Source organism: Oryctolagus cuniculus, chromosome 16 (genome assembly GCF_051225735.1).
Source record: "Oryctolagus cuniculus isolate XC-2025 breed Fujian yellow rabbit chromosome 16, ASM5122573v1, whole genome shotgun sequence".
NCBI lineage: Eukaryota > Metazoa > Chordata > Mammalia > Lagomorpha > Leporidae > Oryctolagus > Oryctolagus cuniculus.
The window spans coordinates 76,538,438-76,562,500 of NC_142882.1; the positions used below are offsets into that span (position 1 = coordinate 76,538,438).

At 50.4% G+C, this 24,063-nt stretch overlaps 1 protein-coding gene across 6 annotated transcripts in view; it reads left to right on the top strand.

The window, feature by feature from the left end:
* Nucleotides 1–16,199, top strand: part of SLC25A13 (solute carrier family 25 member 13) — a 185,855-nt gene extending 169,656 nt beyond the window's left edge. For all 6 annotated transcript variants that reach the window (XM_051852956.3, XM_051852957.3, XM_070059811.2 and 3 more), the window contains 4 exons: nucleotides 3,818–3,956; nucleotides 14,449–14,607; nucleotides 14,701–14,791; nucleotides 15,057–16,199. In XM_051852956.3, coding sequence (XP_051708916.3) covers nucleotides 3,818–3,956; nucleotides 14,449–14,607; nucleotides 14,701–14,791; nucleotides 15,057–15,243 — 576 coding nt within the window. In that variant the 3' untranslated portion in view covers nucleotides 15,244–16,199. The remainder of the gene's footprint in view (nucleotides 1–3,817; nucleotides 3,957–14,448; nucleotides 14,608–14,700; nucleotides 14,792–15,056) is intronic.
* The last annotated feature ends 7,864 nt before the right edge of the window (nucleotides 16,200–24,063 follow it).

The window sequence follows — 24,063 nt, forward strand, 5'->3', positions numbered from 1 at the left end:
AGAAGGCTCAAACCTGCATTTTCCCTGCGCAGGGACAGTGACGGTGACGAGGGGACAGCCACAGCCAGTGGGCTTCACATTTCGGGAGACAGAGTTGGTTTCGTCCAGGTCTTCAACCTGCGGGCAGGGCCATCCTGCCTCTTGGAGCAGGGATGCTGGCTGCCCCACTTGTTTCCTTTCTTCCCTGACTTTCTCACGGAGGGGGCGTGGTTTCCTGTCATCCTCGCAGGGAAGGAGAGGCTGGGATGGTGGGACGCTCAGGGATTTCTTCTTGAGAAAACCCAGCTGCTTCGTCCCGTGCCTTTTATCTTCTCTGTCTTGGGCTGCTTCTGATTTCAGGTCATGTCTTCCCAGGGCCACTAATCACGTTGAAGTCACATAGCTTAAGATCGACTTTTCTCGGTACAGTGTTAGTGAAACGGGTTAAGCCATTGCCTGTACTGCCAGGATCCCTTGGGGGCACTGCTTGGACTCCTTAGCCTGGGAAAGCAGCAAAAAGTGGCCCAAATGGTCGGGCCCCTGCCACCCATGTGAGAGACGCAGCTGAAGCTCCTGGCTTCAGTCTGGCCCAGCCCTGGCTGTTGCGGCCATCTGGGGAGTGAACCAGCGGATGGAGGACCACTCACTCTCGCTCTCTCGCGCTCTGTCTCCCTCCCTCCCTCAATCTGTAACTGACTTTCAAATAAATAAATAAATACATCTCTTTTTTAAAGATGCTTCTCTCTCTGTCTCTGTCTCACATACACATAGTCTCTGTCTAATGTAAAATCATTTACTATTCCTAGATTTTGCTATATCTTCAAAAATACTATCTTTGAAAACCTGAAGGCTGGGTTTGGGTTTCTAATTTGTTTTTCCAAGAAATGAGCTAGTATCCTTGCAGAAACTTGACAGCGTACCTCAGAGCATCTCGTTTCTGTTTAATTGTGGTTTTCATCCTCTATGGCAAAACAAACTCTGTGCCATTGGGAACATAGCTTAGGCCCTAACTGGCAGCCAGCGATTTTGCTAAGCAGTTTTATACATTAAATTTCACGGTCTGACATGGGCAGCACCGACACAGGCAGATGTAAGAAGACGCAGAGCAACGGTAGATCTTGACTGATCCGAGGAATGGGGCTGTACCTGGAGAAATCGCTCTTCCAGGAGAAGAGACCAAGCAGACGACGTCCTTACAGAGCTCCGACCCGGCTGAGAACCCTGGGCCTGATCCGTGGGACAGCCAAGACCAGAGCTGCAGCAGAGTTCTCGAAAACCAAGGTTGAATGAAACCACTGAGGATCGAAGGGGTTACTGTGTTATATCCCGTCAAAACAGAAACAGCACCTATGCCACAAACTTAAGGAAAAGAAAAGGAGTAACCACAGCCCCTCCGGCGTGGTCTCAGCCATAGAGTGCTTAGTATCACCACTCCTGTTGCCAGAAAGGCTTCAAGACATGTGGTGCTCCCCCTGGTCATCGCTGGCCTTGGGAAATCCTGGACGATTTAAGTTTTTAAGACCTTTCTGTATTCTCTATGGTAAGCACTTAATATTTTATAATCAGGAAAATGCAGCTGTCCACAAACAAGAGGAACACGGCATAGCAGCTGCAAACATGGGAAATGAGGTTAAAGGAACACAGTCCGTTTAATTTGTGTACGGCAGCTTCTTTAGAAACTTGGTTAATCCTCTGCCTGCGGTGCTGGCATCCCATATGGGTGCCGGGTTCTAGTCCAGCTCTGCTGTGGCCTGGGGCGGGGGGTGGGGGGGCATGAAGGGTGGCCCAAGTGCTTGGGCCCCTGCACCTGCATGGGAGACTGGGAAGAAGCACCTGGCTCCTGGCTTCAGATCGGCATAGCACCAGCCGTGGTGGCCATTTGGGGACTGAACCAGCGAAGGGAAGACCTCTCTTGTCTCTCTTTCTCACTGTCTATAACTCTACCTGTCAAATAAATTTAAAAGTAATAAATAAATAAATAGAAACTTAGAAAGATGGCGATGTTTTTCTAGATACCGAGAGCCAGATGCGGCTGTTTAGCTGCTCTCCATTCAAGTTGGGTTTTGGTGTCTAATTGGAGGAACTTCCGGACAGAGGCTCCTTGAGGAACAGTAGCTAGCAGAACCCAAGGGGAGTGCTTGCAGGCAGGAAGGGAAAGGAGGGGAAGCCAAGGTTCTGAGACTGGTGGTATCCCCAGTCACAGTAGATGCTGCTTAGAAAGCTAATCCCAGGGAAGGTGTTGGCTGCCTGTGTGGATACCACAGTTATCCGGTAACTTTGCCTGTTGAAAAACGGGGGGAGTTGGAAAAGACTGTTGGAACCCTGAGTGTGAGATCTGCCTCTCAAGTTACATCAGAACGCGCCAGGAACAAGCCATGGGCATGGCCCTCAGTAACTGTCCTGGGTATGAGTTTGTACGTGGGTCGAGGGGGAGCTTGGGTGTGGCGGGTGTTGGGCCTGTCAGCTTCAGCAGTTCTGGGGTGGACAGAATGGAGCAGCCTGGGCCGAGGGACAGGACGTGGGGCGGGTCTGTGCTGCCCTGAATCCCAGTCCGCAGAGCGAACCAGGACGGGCTTAGCGCATGCCTGGGTGTTGGCCAAGGAATTGGCATGACAGGGTCCAGATCCCAGGCATGTCTTGTGGTCGGAGGGGTGAGCCAGGCTGGGGAGGGAATTAGGAGGACGGAACATCAAGTCCCGCCCAGGTTCCGGGTGTGAGAGAGCTCAGTGGCGGCAGAGCCACGAGGAAGATGCCGGCTTGTGTTACCCACCATCTCGCTTTGCGTCGGGGGAAATGTGGATGGCAGAGAAACAAAGGCCGTGGCGGCAGACGTGTGGTGTTGGGAAACCGGGACCCGTGGGCGCCTCGCAGCAGACACGCGGGGGCCCAGGCCGCAGGGCCGGGCCTCAGTTGGTGTCGCCGGGCGTCGCGGGGGCTGTGGAATCTGGATGGGCTCGTTATTTTCTTTTGGGCATCTCTGCCTTTGATGGAAAGTTTTAGGTTTTACAAATATGTGAAGGAAGCAGTATTAAATCATTAAGTGTTGAAAAGGGGTAATTTCCTTTCCACTCAGCTTACCCAGAGCACAATATATGAGCTGTGGGTTTGATTATAACATTTTATCGTATTTCTGGGCACTCATCAATTCTCAGAAGCTCCCGCTGGCATTCTTTTGGCACCAGAAATCACTTGGTAAAGACTTTGCTCTAGGAGATAACTGTTCCACGCACGGCTCTTGAATGTGTTGAATTATTGTAGTCATTTCAAGGTTTTTGTCGCTGTGCCGTAAACCCTGGATGGTGGCGGGGGACATGAGTAAACCAGGGGGATCCAGGAGACCCCAAAAAGATGAGCAACTCTGTACGTATGTGGCATTTTTTCTTTTCTGGGCGAGAGTCCAGCGCTCTCATCAGATCCGCAGAGATCCAGAAAACAGACGCTTGCCCTCCCCTGCCTGCCGTGCGGAGCCGAGAACACGCCTCACTCAGAGAGCCAGAGGGCGGCGGCCTGCCACCAGCAGGGACTCAAAGGGTCCTTGCAGGCAGAGGCCCACGGATGTTTTCATCAAAGCTGTGGCGTTGGAATAAATGAGAACCACCCCCCGACACACACATACATCCTCGCGCCATGCAACAAAACTAGCTTTATTTCTAAAAACAAAATTCGCTATTTGTCCCTCGCAGAATGTGGGTTATTTTTTACTGTCCGCCTTCCAGCTGGTGAGAACAAATTTGGTCTGCTCCGGGAATATTCTGTTCTGAGGTGAGTTCCAAAGCGGCTCGACCTTCTCAATGGGATATGTGTTTCATGTGGTTTTTCTTCCTCCACACGCGTCCAGGGTGCCAAGGCCTGCTTTCTGCGGGACATTCCTTTCTCGGCCATCTACTTCCCCTGCTACGCGCATGTGAAGGCTTCTTTTGCAAACGAAGACGGGCAGATCAGCCCAGGAAGCCTGCTGCTGGCTGGTGCCATAGCTGGTGAGTGCCGCTCTGGGGGGTGGGCGCGCGCTGCCACTGCCCCGCCCCAGTCTGCCGCCCTGGAAACGTTTCGCTGATGGTTCGTGATCGGATACACAAGAGTTGACTGAGGATTGCTTTGGATAGTTCTGGCAAAGCAAGAGCAAATAATTAAGCTTAATTCTGGCAGATTGGATCATTGGACGTGTTTAATTTCTTCACTCTAGAAAGGCTCATTAAATATTGATTCTTTGGGAGCTGTTGTTGGGTTCCTAGTCAGAGTTCTGTATCATTTCATAATTTCACTTCATAGCCTAAGGCCACCAGCTATTCAGCCAGAAGTTTTTAAAGAAAGAATAGGGCCGGCGCCGCGGCTCACTAGGCTAATCCTCCGCCTACCGGCGCCGGCACACCAGGTTCTAGTCCCAGTCGGGGTGCCGGATTCTGTCCCAGTTGCCCCTCTTCCAGGCCAGCTGTCTGCTGTGGCCCGGGAGTGCAGTGGAGGATAGCCCAGGTACTTGGGCCCTGCACCCCATGGGAGACCAGGAGAAGCACCTGGCTCCTGGCTCCTGGCTTCAGATCAGCGCGATGCGCCGGCCGCGATGGCCATTGGAGGGTGAACCAATGGCATAAGGAAGACCTTTCTCTCTGTCTCTGTCTCTCTCTCTCTCTCTCTCTGTCCACTCTGCCTGTCAAAAAAAATATATAAAGACAGAACAGGGCCTACACGCTTGTTTAGAAGTTAAGCAGTAGTCACTGATATTTAGATGAAAGAACTGGACCAGAGGCGACCTGGACCGTTGGAGACTCTTGATGCTCCCGGCTGGGTAAGGGTATAGAAGCGAGGTCATGTGTTACTTGAATCACAGGAGTCATTGCGTTCCTTCTTCGGTGCCTCTGTGAAAATATCTCCTGAAAAAGCTGGAGACCAATCTGTCCTTTGTTTCTCCTCCTCCTCGTCTGAGACCCTAGTCTGCAGCAACTTGGCTGGGATCACCAGGTGGTGATGGACACCCTAAGGCCGACGGAATGTCGGGTTCCAGGCATTTTTGATACAGGTGCTGTCCTCATCACCAGGGTGGCCCGAGTCTCTGAGATCAACCTCCAGTGGAGCTGTTGGCTGCTTTGTGTCCCCTGTCCCCAGCCTGTGGCCTGAGAGCCCCTGGAGGCAGGGACCCGCGTGGCTCCTCCTGAATTCCTGGTTCACTCCTCTTCCTCAGAAGTAGTGATGTTGGTCCGTGAGGCTGTGTGGTTCTGCCCTGGCTGCACGGGGACTTTAGTATGAGCAGCATTGAGATCATGATTTCAAGAAGAGAGTATAGGATTCCCAGTTTGCATTCCAGCTTGGCCACTGACCCTCTGTGCCCTGTATAAATCACACTCACATGCAGAAATGAGCAAAGGTTTTGGACTGAAGTGGTAGGAAGTATGATTTTTGTGCATTTATAGCATTAAGGTAGGACTTAGTGGGAGCAGTGAGTGCACTCGGGTCACTAGACCTGAGTGCTAGTGTGCGACCTTGGGCAGCTTCTGCAGCTGTCAGCAGAGTGCCGTTGTGAGGCACAGATGAGCACACCCATGAGAAGGACTTTGCCAGGAGCCCCACAGGTAGTGAGCACACCATCAGTGTTAGCCAGTGCCACGCTGAATCCAGAAGAACCGACAGTCACGCCAGAAACCAGTGGTGAAATTAGGAGCCAGGTAGGATCTAGGTCTAGGATTCTCTCCGAAGTCCTGTTGTCCTCACACCTACACAAAAATACCCTGGTACCTCAAAAGGTTCGTGGAAAATGGAAGTAAAAGATGTATATTGCAGTACAAAGAATTTTGAAATCCGTGCATAGTAGAGGTCTTCAAAAAGTCCCTGATGTGTATATTATGAAAAAGTTGGCCGTAGATTTCAAAATCACTTTCAATTTCATTTGCCACAAACTTTTCTTGAATTCCTCTCATATTGTCTTTAACTCCTCGTTTAGAACAATTAGGTCTCCAAAAGCAGTTTCATCTCTGGGTAGAAGTTTGCTGGGAGATCCATGCTATCAGAGCTGTAGAAATTACTAGTTTGTGTGTGTGTGTGTGTGTGTGTGTGTGTGTGTCTCCCCTTTAATTTATTTGACAGGATAAGACAGATACTTCCCATCCTCTGGCTCACTTCCTCAATGCCCGAGAACCAGGAACTCAATCCAGGTCTCCACATCGAAGACTGAGCCCCACAGGAACTCAGTTGCTTGGGCCATCGCTTGATTTCTCCCCAACTTCACGGTAGCGGGAAACTGGGCTCAGGAGCAGAACCAGCACTCCAATCCGGGCACTCCCACGGGGAACGCGGGTGCCTCCAGCAGCATCTAACTGCCCTGTGAAACACTCACCCTTTCTGCTCTTTTAAGAGTTATTTTCTTCTTTCTGTTCTTTATGATGTGAAGGTAATATTGCTTGTTGTAAAAGAATATTTTGGAAGTACCACAATGAATAAGTAAGAAAATAATCCATTATTCTTCCTCGTTAAGACAACCTGTAGTTTAACATTTTTGCTAATGCTTGGCCACACTGTGTGCCTGTGTGGTGTACCGTGGTTCCCCAAGCATCGTTAGCATCCTAGTGGAAGGGTTAATGGTAAGTGCTGTGGGTCAGACCATGCAGGTTCTCATCGAGGTCTCCTCACTTAGAACTCTATGACTGCACAGGGGATTTAATCCCCCTCTGCCTGTTTCTCCATCTCTAAATGGAGTAAGTGTAGTCTTAGCCTCACAAGACTATTATAGGGATCAACTGAATTAATAGATGTAAAGATTGAAGATGGTGCCTGGTGTAAAATATCGATTCAGAAATGTTCAATGATAATAATTTTATGATTTATCATTTAAAACTTTCTAAGCATAGTTTTTTGCTGCATACTTAAATATTTTTCAACCTTTAATACTTATATCTTTTGCCAAAAAAATTTAGATAAGTCATATTGTTGTAGAGGAGAAAAAACTCCAGTCTATGCCCAAAGGCTTTTCCTCTATTTTAAATCAGTTTTTTAGAGAAAGAAAATTCTATAAAATGAGCATATTGGTAGAAAGTGTGATTGTTTTTAAGGTATTAACACATTTCTCTCGAAAGTTTGTGGTGGTTAACAGCCCTGTTTGGCTTACTTTTGCCATGTGGCCTTCCAGAGAGTGTCTAGATTAGGTATTGACAGTTTGAGAAGTGAGCCAGCAGACAGAAGAAAATCTCTCGATTTATTTATTTATTTCAAAGACAGAGTTACAGAGAGGCAGAGAGAGAGAGAAGTCTTCCATCTGCTGGTTCACTCCCCAGATGGCCGCAGTGGCTAGAGCTGTGCTGCTCTGAAGCCAGGAGCCAGGAGCTTCCTCCCGGTCTCCCACGTGGGTGCAGGGGCCCAGGGACTTGGGCCATCTTCCACTGCTTTCCCTGGCCATAGCAGAGAGCTGGATCAGAAGTGGAGCAGCCGGGACTCGAACCAGCACCCATATGGGATGCTGGCGCCTCAGGTGGTGGCTTTACCCACTTCGCCACAGCGCCAGCCCTAGAAATAAAGACTTTTACAAAGCAAATGTTCAGTCTCTCCCAGCCTTGGGAACCCAGTAGGGTTGGAGACAGCTTATCCAGGTGTCTCTGGCTCCAGGAAGGCGTGCGGGTGCAGTCCGAGTGGCAGTCAGGGCTCTGGAAGGCTTGGGAGTTGGAGGCTCCCCTGTCGTGGTGCCTCAGTCCCTTGGTTATTGACAGGAGGCCTCAGGGCCTACCTTAGCGATCCCCAGTGTGAGGCAGCTGGTCCCCCAGGGCGAGATGGGAGGGAAAACAGAGAGGCGGAAGCTGAAGCTGCTGGGTCTTTGTGAGCCAGCCTCAAGAAGAGGCAGCGTCCTTTGCCATTTTGGGAACTGGCATCGTTTGCCATTTCTCTGTACAATGGGGAAACGCAGGAAACAACTTGTTAGATTGGTCTCCTTGAAAGAGTAGGTCAGCTACAAGACTTGATGGCCTTGTGTATTCTACAAATCTGTGAGAACTGTGTAATGAGAATTAAGCAGTTGTCTGAATTTACTAACGGATGGTGGAAACTAAAGCAAATGTCCTACGCACCATTCTTACTAAACTTAGAGATGTCTCTCTCATCCTGGTTATTCAGCCTTATCTTGGAAGCTCCAGTCAACGTAGTAAAATAAGGAAAAGAATTAAGGGTCATAAGTGTTACATAAATAATAGGAAAAGAAAAACGAAGCCATCATTATTTACAAATGATTGTTTGCCTGAAAATCCGAAGTAAAATAGCCTAAAATTAGAGCAAAGAAGGATTAGTCATGTGTTTTGTCACCGGATAAACATAAAGGACTGAACCGAGCAGCGAGCGGTGAGCTGACGCAGTGGGAGGAGTGAGCCGGGTGCCCAGCTGCAGAGTGGAGAGCGGAGAGCAGCGTGGGCCAGGGCGGGGGACTTTGCCTCCGGAGCGCGCCTGCTGCAGAAGCATCGGGAAGTGCCCAGAGCAGCAGGGGCTGCTGAGTGGAGGCTGGTCAGGCCCCCCCGTGCAGTCAGAGCAAAGGCGCCTCCCAGGAGTGTACAGGGAGTGCCTGCACGCGCCTCCCCGGCGGCAGTGGGCTACCGGCTCATCGGGAGCAAAGCCTGTCTCCGAGTAGAAACATCTTCCTATTCGTGTGGAACTTAGCACCTATAGTGGGTAGCGAGGGAGCTGCTGGCCACTAACTTACTTTAAATGTCGCATGACTGTTTTTATATGGACCATATATAAATTGACCTCGAACACAGTAATACTCAGATGCGCCGTGTTTTGTTGACCCACCCCTATTATAAATCAGGTGAATCTGTGAGTAAGTGAATACAGTCATGCTGTCTATGTTCTGGAATGAACCGGGGATGCCTCTAAATACTGGGAACATCCACTCCTTAGTTTCACAGCATAGAGCAGGGCTAAGCAACTTGTGAATTTTTCTTCATTGGCCAGCGTGTCTCAGTATGTCAGGGGTGAGGGCCAAAGCAGGAGTCTGAGATTAAGAAACCAAATTCTGGGGCTGGTCTGATGGCACAGCAGGTTAAAGTTCCACCTGCAACACCGGCATTCCACCTGGGCACTAGCCCAGCCCTGGCCATTTGGGGAGTGAAGCAGCGGGTGGGAGGGTGTGTGTGTGTGTGTGTGTGTGTGTGTCTTCCTCCCTCCCATCCACACCCCACTTCTCTGTGTCACGCTGCCTTTGAAATAAATACATAAATTTAAACAAAAAAGCAAAAAAGAAACCAAATCTGATTCCCTGTAACTAGCATGGTGCTTTTTAATTAGGGAAGGGCAGTTTAATACAGTCTACAGATGCTATCAAATAAAAGATACCTTATTCCAAATTCTATAGAGTGATCCATCACATTAGGTAATTTTTGTCATCAAAGCGATAGGATACGGGAACAAATCAAGCAGTAGTGTCTTAGCTTTGAGCCGGTGAGCTGAGAAGAAATTGTAATTCAAGGATATCTTTAGAAGCTGTTTCACATATAGATACAGAAGTGTTAAATGGGTGTGACTGATCACGGTGCCCTACCATGGTAGAGAAAAGCGCTGTTGATGCAGGCTTATGAATCATGTGGGCATAAGCCTTGAGATAATGAAATGCAACTACTGGATATTTAAAAAAAAATAAAATAAAAAGATGATAGAGAAATCGGACCAAGGTAGTGGGCTCTGCCCACTCATCCATCTCTCTGTCTCGCCTCCCAAATACCTCAGAATGTCAGAAAGCACACTCAGAAAATGTCCTGCCGACACTGGAGGCTGTTAGTCCTGGCCCTCAGCAGAGGGGCTGGAGCCACAGGGACACTGATGCTGGGCTGAGCAGCGCCGCAGCCCGGATACTGGCAGCAAAAGCTGTTTCAGGAGCCGGGCTTTCTAGCCGAGCAGCTGGACACCTGCAGCAGAGGCGGGGGGGGGGGGTGCAGAACGCCTCATTAACCCCAGCTGGAGAGCAGCGTGGTCCCCACTCTTCATCCGCGGCTTTGGGCAGCCTGCTCCAGGTTAAACGCTCAGCGCACTTTTCTAAGGTGCCCCTAGCGAGGGCGAGTGTGAGGGCCGGAAAGGTGCAGAGAAAATAAGCAAATGGCAGTTCCTCCCGAGAGGAGTACGGAAGTTCTCCACCCCCGCCAGTGGCCCGAGTCCTCGCCCGGGGATCACCCTCGCGTTTTGAGTCAGATTCCACTTGTGGCTGCAGCCAGCCACAGGGTCTGTCTGCCCTTTGACCTTGAGTTTCAGTAGACGGCCACAGGTCCTCTGACATGCAGGATTAGCCAGGTGAGCAGGCACGCGACTCACAGAGAAAATCCGCCGTGCGGGGCACCGAGGAGAAATTTGAAGAACTGTTACTAGTCCTTGGAGAAACCTGATGGAAGTAATCAGTTAAGGGAGCTTCCTTGAAAATTAGTGAAAGGCACAACTGCCAAAATTAAAACTCCAGAGCTGATTCTGAATGGTGGAGTGGTGATGATCAAACACCATTCTGCATCCAGAAAATGAAGTCATGGAAAAACTCTAGAATGTGGAGCAAAGATACAGAGACGGAAAAGAAGAGGCAATGGAGGAGACACGGTGTAGATGCAGGAGGTCTAACATCTGTTAGAGTTCCCCAGGGAGAAGTAACAAGGAGAGCAGACAGGAGGAAAAAAAAAAAACAGTAATCGCATGTTGACTTCCCATCTGCGATTTTTGGGATACCTTCAGGTGCCAAGGAGGGGATGTCTTGTGCTGTAATGATGTTCCCAGGCACGTGAGTATTCAGTGGAGAGAGCAAAACAAAAGGAGTTTCTCACTCAAAGGTTGGGGCTAGTCTTGTGGCATAGAGCTGATTAAACCACCACCTACAATGGTGGTGTCCGTAGGGGCACTGGTTCATGTCCTTGCTGCTCCACTTCCAGTCCAGCTCCCTGCTAATGTGCCTAGAAAAGCAGTGGAAGATGGCTCAGTGCTTGGGGCCTTGCAACCACGTGGGAGACCTGGAAGAAGCCCCTGGCTCATAGCAACAGCCTGGTCTAGCCCTTGCTGTGGCAGCCATTTGGGAAGTGAATCAGCGGGTAAAGATAGCTCGCTCCCTCTCTCCCTCTCTCCCTCGCTCCCTCGCTCCCTCGCTCCCTCACTTCCTCTCTCCCTCTCCCTCTCTCCTTCTCCCTCTTCTCCTCCTCCCTCCCTCCCTCTACTTCTGTCTTCTCTGTAACTCCACCTTTCAGATAAATAAATGAATGTTAAGAAAAGAAAAAAAGACTCAAAATGTACCCCTCACAGAACCTGGCAGAAACAAAAGGAAAAGGAGGAAACTGTGGGATATTTGAAGTGAATCAGTCTCCGTGTTCTTTGTGCAAGAAGGGCTGTGGGGGGCAAGTGAGGGAAAGGAGAGTAATTGAGAATGTGTGCAGGAGGGGGCTGGAGGTGCTCCCCAAGTGTGCACACTGCAAATGTGCACCTGTGCAAACTAGTAAGTAGGGATAGGTGTTGGGGCGCAGCAGGCTGAGCTCCCGCTCGGGCTGCCTGGGGTCCCTTCCCACCTCCACTTTGGATCTTACATCCTGCACATGGGCACCTTGGGAGGGAGTGGATATGATCCAAGTTCATGGGTCTCTGCCACCCCTAAGGGAGATCCAGATGGAGTTTCTGGCCCAGCCCCAGCTGTTGGGAGGCATTTGGGAAGTAAGCTGCTGATGGAAGATTCTCTCTCTCTCTCTCTGTCACTCTCACTGTCTCGCTCTCCCTCTCTTCCTGTCACTCTGCCTTTCAAGTAAATAAATAAATAAATCTATCTTTTCTTTAAAGGCTTTAAATAAGAATAAATGGGATCCAAAAGGGAAGTACCTAGAAGCAGAGAAAATAAACGCGTTTGCAAAGGACAGGAGTAGCAAGTCAGCTACCCCCGCTGCCATGAATGCCCTCGGTGTCCCTAGTGAAAACAGACACTTAGGGATGCGTTTTGAAGGCAAATGTACTCATGTGAAGCCTGGGAAAACAGTGACGCAGAATGATGGGAAGGGAACGGATTGGAATTTTTAAAGATTTATTTATTTGTTTTGAAAGAGTTTTGGAGAGAGAGAGAGAGAAACACTTCCATCCACTGGTTCACTCCCCAGATGGCCGCAACGGCCAGCACTGGACCAGACCAAAGCTAGAAGCCAGGAGTTTAATCTGGGTCTTGCACAAGGGTGGCAGGGACCCAAACACTTGGGCCATCCGCTGCTGCTTTTCCCAGGCCATTAGCAGGGAGCTGGATTAGACATGGAGCAGCCAGGACTCAAACCAGTATCCACATGGGACGTAGGCGTCGCAGGCAGCTGCTTTACCTGCTATGCCACAGCACTGGCCCCAGGAAAACTGTTAGCTTTGACTCACAATAAATAGATATGAACTTCTGTATCCACTAAGCCAAGAAGCACACTCTTCACAGATACCACTGGAATATTAGTGAAAATTAAGAATGACTCATGCCCCAGAGCTGTCTCTTGCTGGCTGTGTTTTCTGTTCGTTTTGAATCCTCAGCTCTGCGGTGGCCAGATCCCCTTGAGGACTTGTGATAGTGTCCTGGCCGAGGAGCGTCCCTCCTTGTTCTTTCGCACAGGTGCTGGGTGGCATCAGGTCCTTAATGTGAGAAATCAGCCAGCCTGCCGGTCACCTCCCTGCTGGGCACTTGGAGAACAGCCTTTTCTTTGTCTTGGTCCCTTCCCACCCCTCCCCCTCTGTAGACAGACAGGAAGTTCACATCCCTTGGTCAGCCCTGCTGTGGCCTTGTGGGAACCGAGAGAGACCTGGCAAATTCACAGATAGACTTTGCCAACCCTGGCCTTCAAAATCAGCAGATTTCTGGCGGTCTCACGTTCTCCATGCCTGCTGTCGGAGCAGGTCATGACACCAGCAATCCCCGGTCCGCAAGATGCGCAGTCCCTTCCAGGCCCTTGCAGCTGTCCGCCCGGAGGGAGGGGGGCTGGGAATCGGGACCACGAGCACCGTGTTTGGAGCCACCAGGCAGTGCTGCCGCTGCACAGCCTGCTGGGTGACTGGTGGGGCTCGGGGAGCATTTTTATTCCACTGAGGGCATCACTACCCCTGTTCCTGTTCCTCTGGCAGTGCCTCGCTCCCTTTGCAAAGCAGGCACCTACCTGCTCATGAAAAGCCACCCTGACCCAAAGGAACGTGTCCCCATTTTAGTGCCTGTCGGTCTTTCACAGCCACACCCTGACACACCTGCCCAGTGCTGGGAGGAGGGTTTTAGCGCATGTCTGAAGCAGACTGGCTTGCTAAACTCTTCCCCAACCAGGAAGTACAGCAAGATCTGTGGCGTGGACACAGTGGGTTCCTAAGCATTTTTCATGTTTCCTTCTATTATGTTGGGAGGGTAAATTCCTGGCTCAGGGTTAAAACAATTCCTGTACACTAATAGGAAATTCAGTACGACTTACCCAGTGAAGCACTCAACCGACCAGGAGAGAGCTTTTCACATGCGTTTTGTAGAAGCTTCAACCGACCAGGAGAGAGCTTTTCACATGCGTTTTGTAGAAGCTGTGAAGGGGGGTGTTTTTGAGGAGCTGTTTAAAGACAGAAGAGGGAGTGCAGCTGCTCTGGTAATGTGTGCAAGCACACAGCACACAGAGCCACACGCGTGCACATGCACACACACGCACACGCACACACATTCTGAGTCCAAAGCTGTCTTCTAGAGGGATGAGATGTCGTCGTGAGCCAGACCATGTTGGTTTGGACCGAAATTCTTACAGAATTATTAAGCCTTAAAAAAAGCAAAGGAGATTTATGCATCTGTATCTGACCAATTTGGTTTGGAATAGGTTCATAATGGAAAAGTAATAAAACCATAAGAGACAGAGCCTTCTGAGCACAGTCTCACTTTTAAAAAATCTAAACATGGGCTGTCCCGTTTTGGATAAAGTGACTACAGAAAAATTTCCCATCGGTAATTGAGGGAGGGCTGTTGGTGGTGGTGTTCCCCTTTCGTTGATTGCCAGCCTGGATCCTGAGCCTCCCCTCACGCATCTCCCTGGAGTTGAGCTTATCCGTGGGCATCTCCCGTCCCCTTGCCCCTTGCACACTTGTGCACACATGCGGTGTTTGTGCAGCCTTCAGGGGGGTCTTTCTCCCCACCGTGTGAGTGTGGGAGAGAAGTCGCCTGCCGCGACTGCCAGCACCCGCAGAATGCCACAAAGAGGAAGCCCAAACCAGGCCTCACTGTGGAAACGTGGGGCCTGGTAACTGCGTGTCACTGATTGCAACAGGAAAGCCCGGGGCAGGGGCGGGGGCCCTTCCTCTGTTGGTTCTCCCTCGATGGAAGGAGCATTACTGCTCTATAATGCCTCCAGTCCCACAAGTACTGAGACCAGAAGCCACCCAGATGGAGGCTGGGAGACTGGGGAGAGGGGAGGTGCGCAGGACTGCAGGTGGTTTCCTGCCTCTGTTAGCATCCGCGGTGCCTCGTGCAGTTATTTGTATGCAGCGAGGCTGTGATCAGCCCCGTCTCTCCTGCAGGTATGCCTGCCGCATCTCTAGTGACCCCTGCTGATGTCATCAAGACAAGATTGCAGGTGGCTGCCCGGGCCGGCCAGACCACTTACAGCGGAGTGATCGACTGCTTTCGGAAGATCCTGCGGGAGGAAGGCCCCAAAGCTCTGTGGAAAGGAGCAGGCGGTATGGAAATAGCGTGTTCTTAGCTCACTCTTTGGTCCCGAGTACGTTTTTCTGAAGTCGAATGACACCTGGTTATCTGGCTGTTTCCCTAAGCGCGAGTGTTTCGGTCCTCGCCCCAGTTCGGTGTCACTCTGCTGACCTACGAGTTGCTGCAGCGCTGGTTCTACATCGACTTCGGAGGCGTGTAAGTACCCTGCTCGCCAGGCTCGGCCGTCACGGAGGCCGGGCCGTGGGTCAGGCCCCTGGGGTGAGATGCCGAAGACCGAGGGAAATCCGGAAAAACTGTTGGCAAAGTCATTTCCAAGGGTAACATAGAAGCGGCTGGAATTCAGCGGCTGCTTTAGGTAGCAGACGTGGACAGTTTTTGAATGTTATTGTCAAGTTTAGGGAAAAAAATAATAAATTAATTAAGCCCCAAATGCCAGTTCTTACTGTGTGTTCGATTTTAGGAAGCCCGTGGGAGCTGAGCCCGTGCCTAAGTCCAGGATCACACTGCCGGCTCCGAATCCTGACCACGTGGGCGGCTACAAGCTGGCCGTGGCCACCTTCGCGGGGATTGAGAGCAAGTTCGGACTTTACCTACCTCTCTTCAAGCCGTCAGCATCTACCTCAGGGGTCACCAGTGGCGGCCCCTAGAGGACCAGGCCGGGGCGTGGCCACGCATCTGGCCCTGCCGCAGCCATCTCAGACCGAAGCAGGCCCTTGGGCCCTTCCCGTCCACCTGGGGTTGAAATTCAAGTCAGCGCTTTTCATAGAGTGAGATCGTTTGTTTTCTGTGTGTCTCCTTAACCAGAACACTATGGAATTATTCCCGATTATTCTCTGGGCCCCCGCCCACAAAGCTTTGCGTGTGTGTCTGACGTTTGCTGGGATTCGGTCAGCACTCGTGTGATCTGGGGGAGCAGCGAGTTGGAGCAGGTATCAGGGCCCGTCTCCTCGCATCTGGCTCACAGGCCCAAAGAGGCTCCTGAAAGGCAATCATGGTTCTCACGGCAAAGCGTTCCGCGGGGGTTTAAACTGGAAGGAAACTGGGTGCGTATTTATAAAAATAAAGAACACTGGAAAAAATGACAAATATATACATCAGCGATAGCCAGCCAGGCTTCACGTGTTCAGACACGCACAAATTCTGCCTCTGGATCACATTACGAAGCTTTTATGTGAAACATGTTTCTTTATAATGAAAACCACATTGGAGATGCTTAGTAATCGCAGTCTGTTAGCGGCACCGAGCTACTAGGGAAGCCCTCGCGCATTAGGGAAGTGCGCCTGGCGTCGGCCCACGCAGAGGCAGCCCCTCTCCTGGATGTGCCGATTCCGGGTAACTTCTCCCATGATGCACGTGTGCTGATCACTGCCGATTTCAGTGAACACTGTGGAAAGGTGTATGCGCCCTGTGGCCCTAGGGTCCCAGCCCAGATCACCCTCCCTTTTCCCCCCAATAATTGGCACCCATTTACTTTTAAAATCCTCTTGATCTTGAATCATGTAAGACAAATATATCCTGATGTAAGTTTCTATTTAATTTGTGGTGCATAATGGTCAGAGGCGCATGTGTCTACGGAGATGGAAATAAACTATTTTTAAAGCTATTGAATTGTTTGCCCTTATCTGTCTTGTGGTGAGCGATTATAATAATTGTCATTATTGGACTCCATATTATTGTGTGGGTTTTTTTAAGATTTATTTATTTATCTAAAGGGCAGAGTTACAGAGAGGAAGAGAGTGATAAAGAGATCTTCCATCTGTTGGTCCAGTCCTCAAATGCCATCAACCGGCAGGCTGAAGCCAGGAGCCAGATTCCATCAGGGTGTCTCACGTGGGTGGCAGGAGCTCTGGCTGGGCCAGATGCATTGGAGGAGGCTGGATTGGAAGTGGAGTAAACAGGACACAAACCAGCACTCTGGTATAGGATGTGGGAATTACAAGTGGTAGCCGCAACACCATCCTCTCTGTTGTGGTTTTTTTTTTTTTTTTGGGGGGGGGGGTGAGTGGTATTCATCTTGACATAGGTATTTCCCCATCATCTTTCTTTTTTTAAAAATTGATTTATTTGAAAGCAGAGCTACAGAGAGGCAGAGGCATGGAGGAGAGGAGGTGGCTCTTCCATCCGCTGGTTCACTCTCCAGATGTCTGCAACGGTCAGAGGTGAGCCAACCCGAAGCCAGGAGCCAGGAGCCTCTTCCAGGTCTCCCATGCGGATGCAGGGGCCTAAGGACTTGGGCCATCTTCTACTGTCTTCCCAGGCCATAGCAGAGAGTTGGATCAGAAGTAGAGCAGATGGAACTTGAACCAGCTCCATGATCTTTCAAGTTAACGGATGCTCTCATTTTCATGGGTCAGGGTAAAAGAAACCACATGTGGCCCCAGGTATGCCAAGAAGCTAGCAAATTGACGCTTGTTACGTCACCCCCAGCACTTGAGAACAATAGAAGGTTTCAGTGGAAGTTGGATGTAAAAACTGGTATGATGGGGCTGGCTCTGTGGCACAGTGGGTTAAAGCCCTGGCCTGCAGTGCCACCATCCCATATGGACACCAGTTCTCATCCCAGCTGCTCCATTTCCGATCCAGCTCTCTGCTGTGGCCTGGGAAAGCAGTAGAAGATGGGTCAAGCCCTTGGGCCCCTGCACCCATGTGAGAGACCCGGAAGAAGCTCCTGGTTCCTAGCTATGGATCAGCTCAGCTCTGACCATTGGCTGTTATTTGGAGAGTGAACCAACAGATGGAAGTTCTTTCTCTCTCTCTGGCTCTACCTCTCTTTGTAACTCTGTCTTTCAAATAAGATAAATCTTAAAAAACAACAACAACAACAACAACAAAAAAAACTGGTATGCAATGGCAGTTGCATTTTCTAATGCAATCTGACTCTTATTCACAGCAAAACCATATATCATTGTGTCTAGCATTTGTTAACACTTGACTAATGCCCTGGGGCAAGAAGTGTGTTAGGAGCAGAGTTTACATTTCGTGTGAACCCTGGGAGCCTCCCATGTTCCCCTCCCTAGGGGACAGCCATGGCTTAGTCTCCAGAGTAGGCCAGCAACAGGTTGGCCTTGAGTTAGAGTTTGGAACTGGAAAGACTCAACATTGTCCACGAATCTCATTTTTTTCCCAATGAAGAGCTTTGTTAACGTCACCAGACACAGGACAACTACACACATGACATCTTCAAAAAGTTTGTAGAAAATGCATGAGAAAAAAACAGTGCATGGATTTAAAACTTTTATCACTGAAAAATGAACGTAATGTGTAATTCCACTTCTCCAGGAATTTTTTTAACCAGTCTGCTATATGGATGCCGCATGTCTGTTTGACACAACCAAGGGGGTCACCCTCTCCCAACCAGCACGGCACGTGACAAGTACCTGTGTTGTCCTCTCTGAGACCAATCACAGAACTCCTGGCCTCAGCAAGGTGCATGGTGCCATCAGCAAAGCCCCAGAGACTCTGTTCCTTCTCTTCACTTGCCTGGAATTTCGTAGGTCAAAGTTGCATGGCAAAAACCCTGCCCTGCCTGCTGATATTCAGAGCTGCTGTATGGGATGGGAGGGCTCTGGGCTCCACTTGGACTTACCCAGAGCTCAGCACACGTCCCATCAATAAGTCAGCAGCCAGCGGCCCCAGGAAGCCAGTGCAGGTGGGACCACGCGCGTGCTTCCTCAGCACCCTGGATGCACTCATTCGTTCCAGTGATGGGAGGGGCTTGGAAGGAGGCCTGATTTCCATCAGGTTCTGCTGGCTGGGTGGCGTGACGGGGACTGTGATCAGTGCGTGGTGACAACCAGATAACATTTGCCCTGGGTGGTGTGGCTGCTACCAGTGCCTCCATCGGTTTCCTCCACAGAGCTGGGAAGCCACGCAGGCGACTCCCACCCAAGGGGCCAGCCGGCCTCCCACACCGTTCTGGGCCCACCTCCTGAAGACTTGGGGGCGGGGTGGGAGAGAGGCCTGATTGCCCTAGCAGCTTTTTTTTTTCTTTTTTTCAAGACAGGAAAATATGTGAAGCTGACCACAAAATGAACACGCTGACGCTCAGTCCCGGCCGTGGCTGGTTTTCCGGAGGCTGGGTGGCACGCTGTCACCAAGCGCCTGCTCCACCTCCTAACGCACAGCCATTTGATGAGCCCCCTGGGGTCACCTGAATCCCAGCAGCCAGGGTCGCACAGAGGAAAACACGAATCCTGGCACAGCGGAGAGCCATGGAAAGACTTACTGCGTTTGAAGCTTCAGTTTTCACTTAGCTGAAATATTTACCATCTCTGGGAAACAATGTTTAAAACGTCCTGCTTATGTTACTGAATGGTGTGGCCTATGGAAGCCTTGGACGCTTACGTTTTGACAGTCTTCTGGAAATGTTTAACGGCACATAGCTCAGTGAGCGGATAATGAAAATGGGAACAAATTGTGCTTGAAACTGTCGGTAACCTCCTCCGACTAGGCGTGCAGGAAGTCCGCGGTGGAGGGGGCCCCCGCCATACAGTTTGGTTCTTAGCCCCCTGCCCATTCGTGCAGCTTCTGCAGACGCCTCCTTAGCTAAAAGTCTTCACGTGCCTTTGTCCACAGAAGCCAAACTTGTGGGGATGAATTTGTATCCTTGCCACCAAACAAAAAAACCTCATTTTAAGTTCGTGGTAATCGGATGCTTTCAGGATGTGGATTTTTCCGAAGATCTTTAAAAGACATGTTCCCTGGTCACGGCACTGAAATTCTTCCCATAAATGGCATGGCCCGCGGAGGGGCTGGGCTCCCAGTTTTTACCTCTGAAGATTATCCCTCACCAGCAAGGTCTGCCTTGGTCGTGGGGGCGGGGGGGGGGGGGGAGCGACACAGGTGTTAGGAACTTGCCTTCTCCACCTGAATGTCTCAGTCATCTAGGGGCATGGTCACCTCTGTCTTTCAAAACCGGCACATTGGGCCAGACTGGGCGCCCTATAGGTAGGGACTGTATTTGTTTATTAATTTGGACAACACAAAGAAAAAGAGACAGTTGTCTTCCATCTGCTGGTTCACTCTAAGTGCACACAATGGCTGGGTTAAGCCAGGAGCCTGGAACAACACAATCCTGGTTTCTCACGTTGGTGGCAGAGACCCAGGTACTTGAGCCCCCACCAGCTGCTTCCAGGACCTGCGCTGCAGGAAGCTGGAATCAAAAGCAGAACCAGAACCGAAACCCAGGCACTGGGATGTGTGACGCAGGCATCCCAAGCTCTCTCAACCACTGCTCCAAACACCTGCCCTTCATCTTAGATTTTCTTAATAAGCTCTCGGTTACTGTTTTGAAGGATGGATGGATGTTTGAAGAATGGATCATTTTTTCCCCAAGGAGAGTGCTTTTCAGGGCTTTTCTGCTCCTGGGGTTCAAACCATAGCTGAAAACAATCACTGTCTAACGTATTGATCACTTCCTTTGAAGTCGTAAATAAATGTGTCATTCAAACAACTACTTCCATTTAAAATTGTTTTCCATTAGTTGGTTACTTTGAGGCAGGAACTGTCACATAAACCATGAGAGAAATTTAAATTTCCTGATCATTGTTCAATGTAAAGATTTAAAATAAAGTCACATCCTTTGAGGTGACTGTCACCTTAGGAGTGAGGTGAGCCGATGAAATCATTTTTCTTTTCCGTGAAAGTCTTGTTTTTTTTGTTTTTTTCCCCAGCTCTTTCTGCTCCTCAAGCTTTGCCTCAAGTTTTGCCATTGTGGCTTATCAGGTGAGGCCTGTGCCTATGATGCCAGCATCCCCTATGTGCGCTGGCTCCTGATACAGCTGCTCTACTATTGATCCAGCTCCCTGCTAATGGCCTGAGAAAGCAGCAGAGAATGGGAGACTGGAAGAAGCTCCGGGCTCCCGGCTTTGGCCTGGCCCAGCCCCAACTCTTGCGGCCATCTAGGGAATGAACCAACGGATGGAAGATCTCTCTTTTTCCTCTCTCCTCCTCTCTGTAGCTGTGCTTGTCAAATAGATAAAGAATAAATCTTTCAAAAAAGAAAAAAAGAGCTGAAGACAACAGGAAGTTTCTTGCAAGAAGGGTTGTTTTTAGCTGACATTAATTGACTCCAAAAAGTGCACATGGGACATTGCTTTCATCTGCTGGGGTAACCTAATAAAATACTGTTTGCTTTTATATTCCTGGCTGTTAAGGGAGGGGGTGGTTTGCTCAAGGCAAAACCACAGTCCCTGTGAATAACTTTAGAAGGAAAATTAAGAAGGCACAGGGACTGTGCTTGTCTGAGGCTCTCTTCTTAGGTCACAGGCACACCCTGGCACAGGCACCTACCGAGACCTCGCTTCCTACCAAAGCTCCGCCCCTCCAAACAGTGCTTCGCTTTGCAGAGGAGCGATTGTTGAGCTGATTTTAAAATGGACTGTAGGGCCTGGCGGGGCACAGCTGGTTAAGCTGCAGCCTGTAATACCGCAATCCCTCACCAGGGCCAATTTGAGACCCAGTTGCTCCATTTCCAATCCAGCACCTGGAAGAGCAGAGGACGATGGCCCAGGCATTTGGGCCCCTGGACTGATGTGGGAGATCCGGATAGAGCTCTAGGCTCCTGGCTTCAACTGGCCCAGCCCTGGCCATTGGACCATTTGGAGAGTGAGCCAGCAGACGGAAGATCTCTCTCTCTAACTCTGCCTTTCAAACAAATTTTTTTTCTAAAAATAATAAAATGGATGTTAGCTCTTAGAACAGGCTGTGCAAACATGCGATAGTCTGTCCCATAAGGTGGAAATAGGAAATACAGCTTGGTAAAACCAACTGGAACTTTCTTCCTTATTTCCCAATCTCCCTCCCCCCACCCACCCACTCACCCACCAGCCTTAGCTACTTTATCCCAGCTGCAGCTGCTCTGGGCTGCTACAAACACGAGGGAGCAGGTGATTCTGCTCCAGCCCCGGCTCTCCGGCCGTCAGTGAGGACTCAATAGATGGAACTGCTCCCTGCCCGCCACCATCTTCATCCTCCCCAGCACCCGCGTTAGAAAGGAACAAACTAGGACTCGGCTTCTCCGAGTTGGCAAGTGGCAGAGCTTGGATTTGGATCCAGGTGTGCAGGCACCCAGCTCTTGCCATGAGGGTTCATCTTCGAGGCTACGTATGGGAAGTTCTTAGCAGTCTCTGCCCATGATTCCTTATCGCCCCCACTTTTCACGAGGAACGTAGTATTCCTAGCTTAGAGCAGAAGGAAAGGGTGAGGGCTGTCATAGGAAGAGCGTCTGCCTGCTCAAAGGCGTCCAGAGCCCTAAGCACCAGGGAAATCCGGATGAGGATTTTTTTTTTTTTTTTTTTGACAGGCAGAGTGGACAGTGAGAGAGAGAGAGAAAGGTTTTCCTTTACCATTGGTTCACCCTCCAATGGCCGCTGCGGCCAGCGCACTGCGCTGATCCGAAGCCAGGAGCCAGGTGCTTTTTCCTGGTCTCCCATGGGGTGCAGGGCCCAAGCACCTGGGCCATCCTCCACTGCACTCCCGGGCCACAGCAGAGAGCTGGCCTGGAAGAGGGGCAACCGGGACAGAATCCGGCGCCCCGACTGGGACTAGGACCCGTGTGCCGGTGCCGCTAGGCGGAGGATTAGCCTAGTGAGCCGCGGCGCTGGCCCCAACGAGGATTTTGAGGTTCCTCTTACACTGTTTTACAGCCTATTCAAGTCAGTAAAGTGAGGTAGCAAACAGAGCACGGTGGCGGTAGGACCGGCAGGTAATGCGGAAAACGCAGAGGCAAAGTCAACAGGCAGTTACGGTGCAACGCGGTAGCGAGCGAACTGAACTGGAGAGCCTTTCAAATCCCCCTGTGGTTGGAAAAGGCCGTTCTCTCGCAAACGTTGGGAATCGTGGAAAACCCAGTTAAAAGTGTAGACGGGTACTTGGCCCCCAAGTGTGTCTGGAGGGAATGGAGATACTTTACAGAAGGTGGGATTTGCGCATGAAATCGCCATCAACACCCGTGGTGAAAAAGTCTTACTGTGTGTCCCCAACAAGTGTTCTGCTCCCCCAAAGTTAAAATAGAGCCTGCTCGCAACTACGTCTGTCTCCCTCGTGCTCATGTAAAGCAGAGCGGTTCACTGGTTCACGCCAGAAATGTACAGTAATTTCTCTCAGGGCAAAATCTTTTTAAAAATTAGAATGTCAGCCGGCGTCGCGGCTCACTAGGCTAATCCTCTGCCTGCGGCGCCGGCACCCCGGGTTCTGGTCCCGGTTGGGGCGCCGGATTCTGTCCCGGTTGCCCCTCTTCCAGGCCAGCTCTCTGCTGTGGCCCGGGAGGGCAGTGGAGGATGGCCCAAGTGCTTGGGCCCTGCACCCCATGGGAGACCAGGAGAAGCACCGGGCTCCTGGCTTCGGATCGGCGCAGCACCGGTCGTGGCGGCCATTTGGGGGGTGAAGCAGTGGAAGGAAGACCTTTCTCTCTGTCTCTCACTGTCTAGCTCTGCCTGTCAAAAAAATTAGAATGTCAAATTCTCTTCAAAAATAGTATGTTTCAAAGAATTTGTTTCAGAGAATCCAATGCCCCCACCCCATCAGTTCTATGGATACAGCTGAGCTCCATTAGCCCGCGAATCTCTCTCCTGACAATCGGCTGCTCCTCTGATGCACCCTTCACCTGGGCAGGCTCTGGGGCTCTCAGAGGCTGGCATGTTGTTACAGGAAGGTCCAGAAGATGAAAACTGGGGATGAATAAAACCGAAGCAGGCATTCTTTTCTCATCTTTGTAATTAATGCCAATGCTTTTTGGATTTTACTGCTATGCAAGATAGACTTCTCCACATTTTCAGCCCCTGCATTTTTCCCTGCCTCATTGCATGGTATTTACGCCTCTTCCCAACTGAAGAAGCAGGTAACAATCTGAAACTTCAGGTTGCCCTTTGACCGCTGTGTACAAAGTGGGTGATTTTTTTCTTCTTCTTTTTTTTTTTTTAATAAAATTTGCCTGTGTGAGTGAAGACAGTGTGAGAGTGAAGGTGGAGAAACTACCTTATACTCAGTTTAGAAAGTGTCTTGGTTTGGTATGATAACTAAACAGCCTAATACCACATGCATCTGCCCAAGTTATTAAATATGATGATGACATTTGCGGCCGGCGCCGCGGCTCACTAGGCTAATCCTCCGCCTGCGGCGCCAGCACACCAGGTTCTAGTCCCAGTCGGGGCGCTGGATTCTGTCCCAGTTGCCCCCCTTCCAGGCCAGCTCTCTGCTGTGGCCCGGGAAGGCAGTGGGGGATGGCCCAAGTGCTTGGGCCCTGCACCCGCATGGGAGACCAGGAGAAGCACCTGGCTCCTGGCTTTGGCTCAGCGCGGTGCACCGGCCGTAGCGGCCATTGAGGGGTGAACCAACGGTAAATGAAGACCTTTCTCTCTGTCTCTCTCTCACTGTCCACTCTGCCTATCAAAAAAAATATAATGACATTTGGCATAAATTAAACTTAAGAAATAACTGCTTATTTTAAAACTGCTCAAAAATAAGTT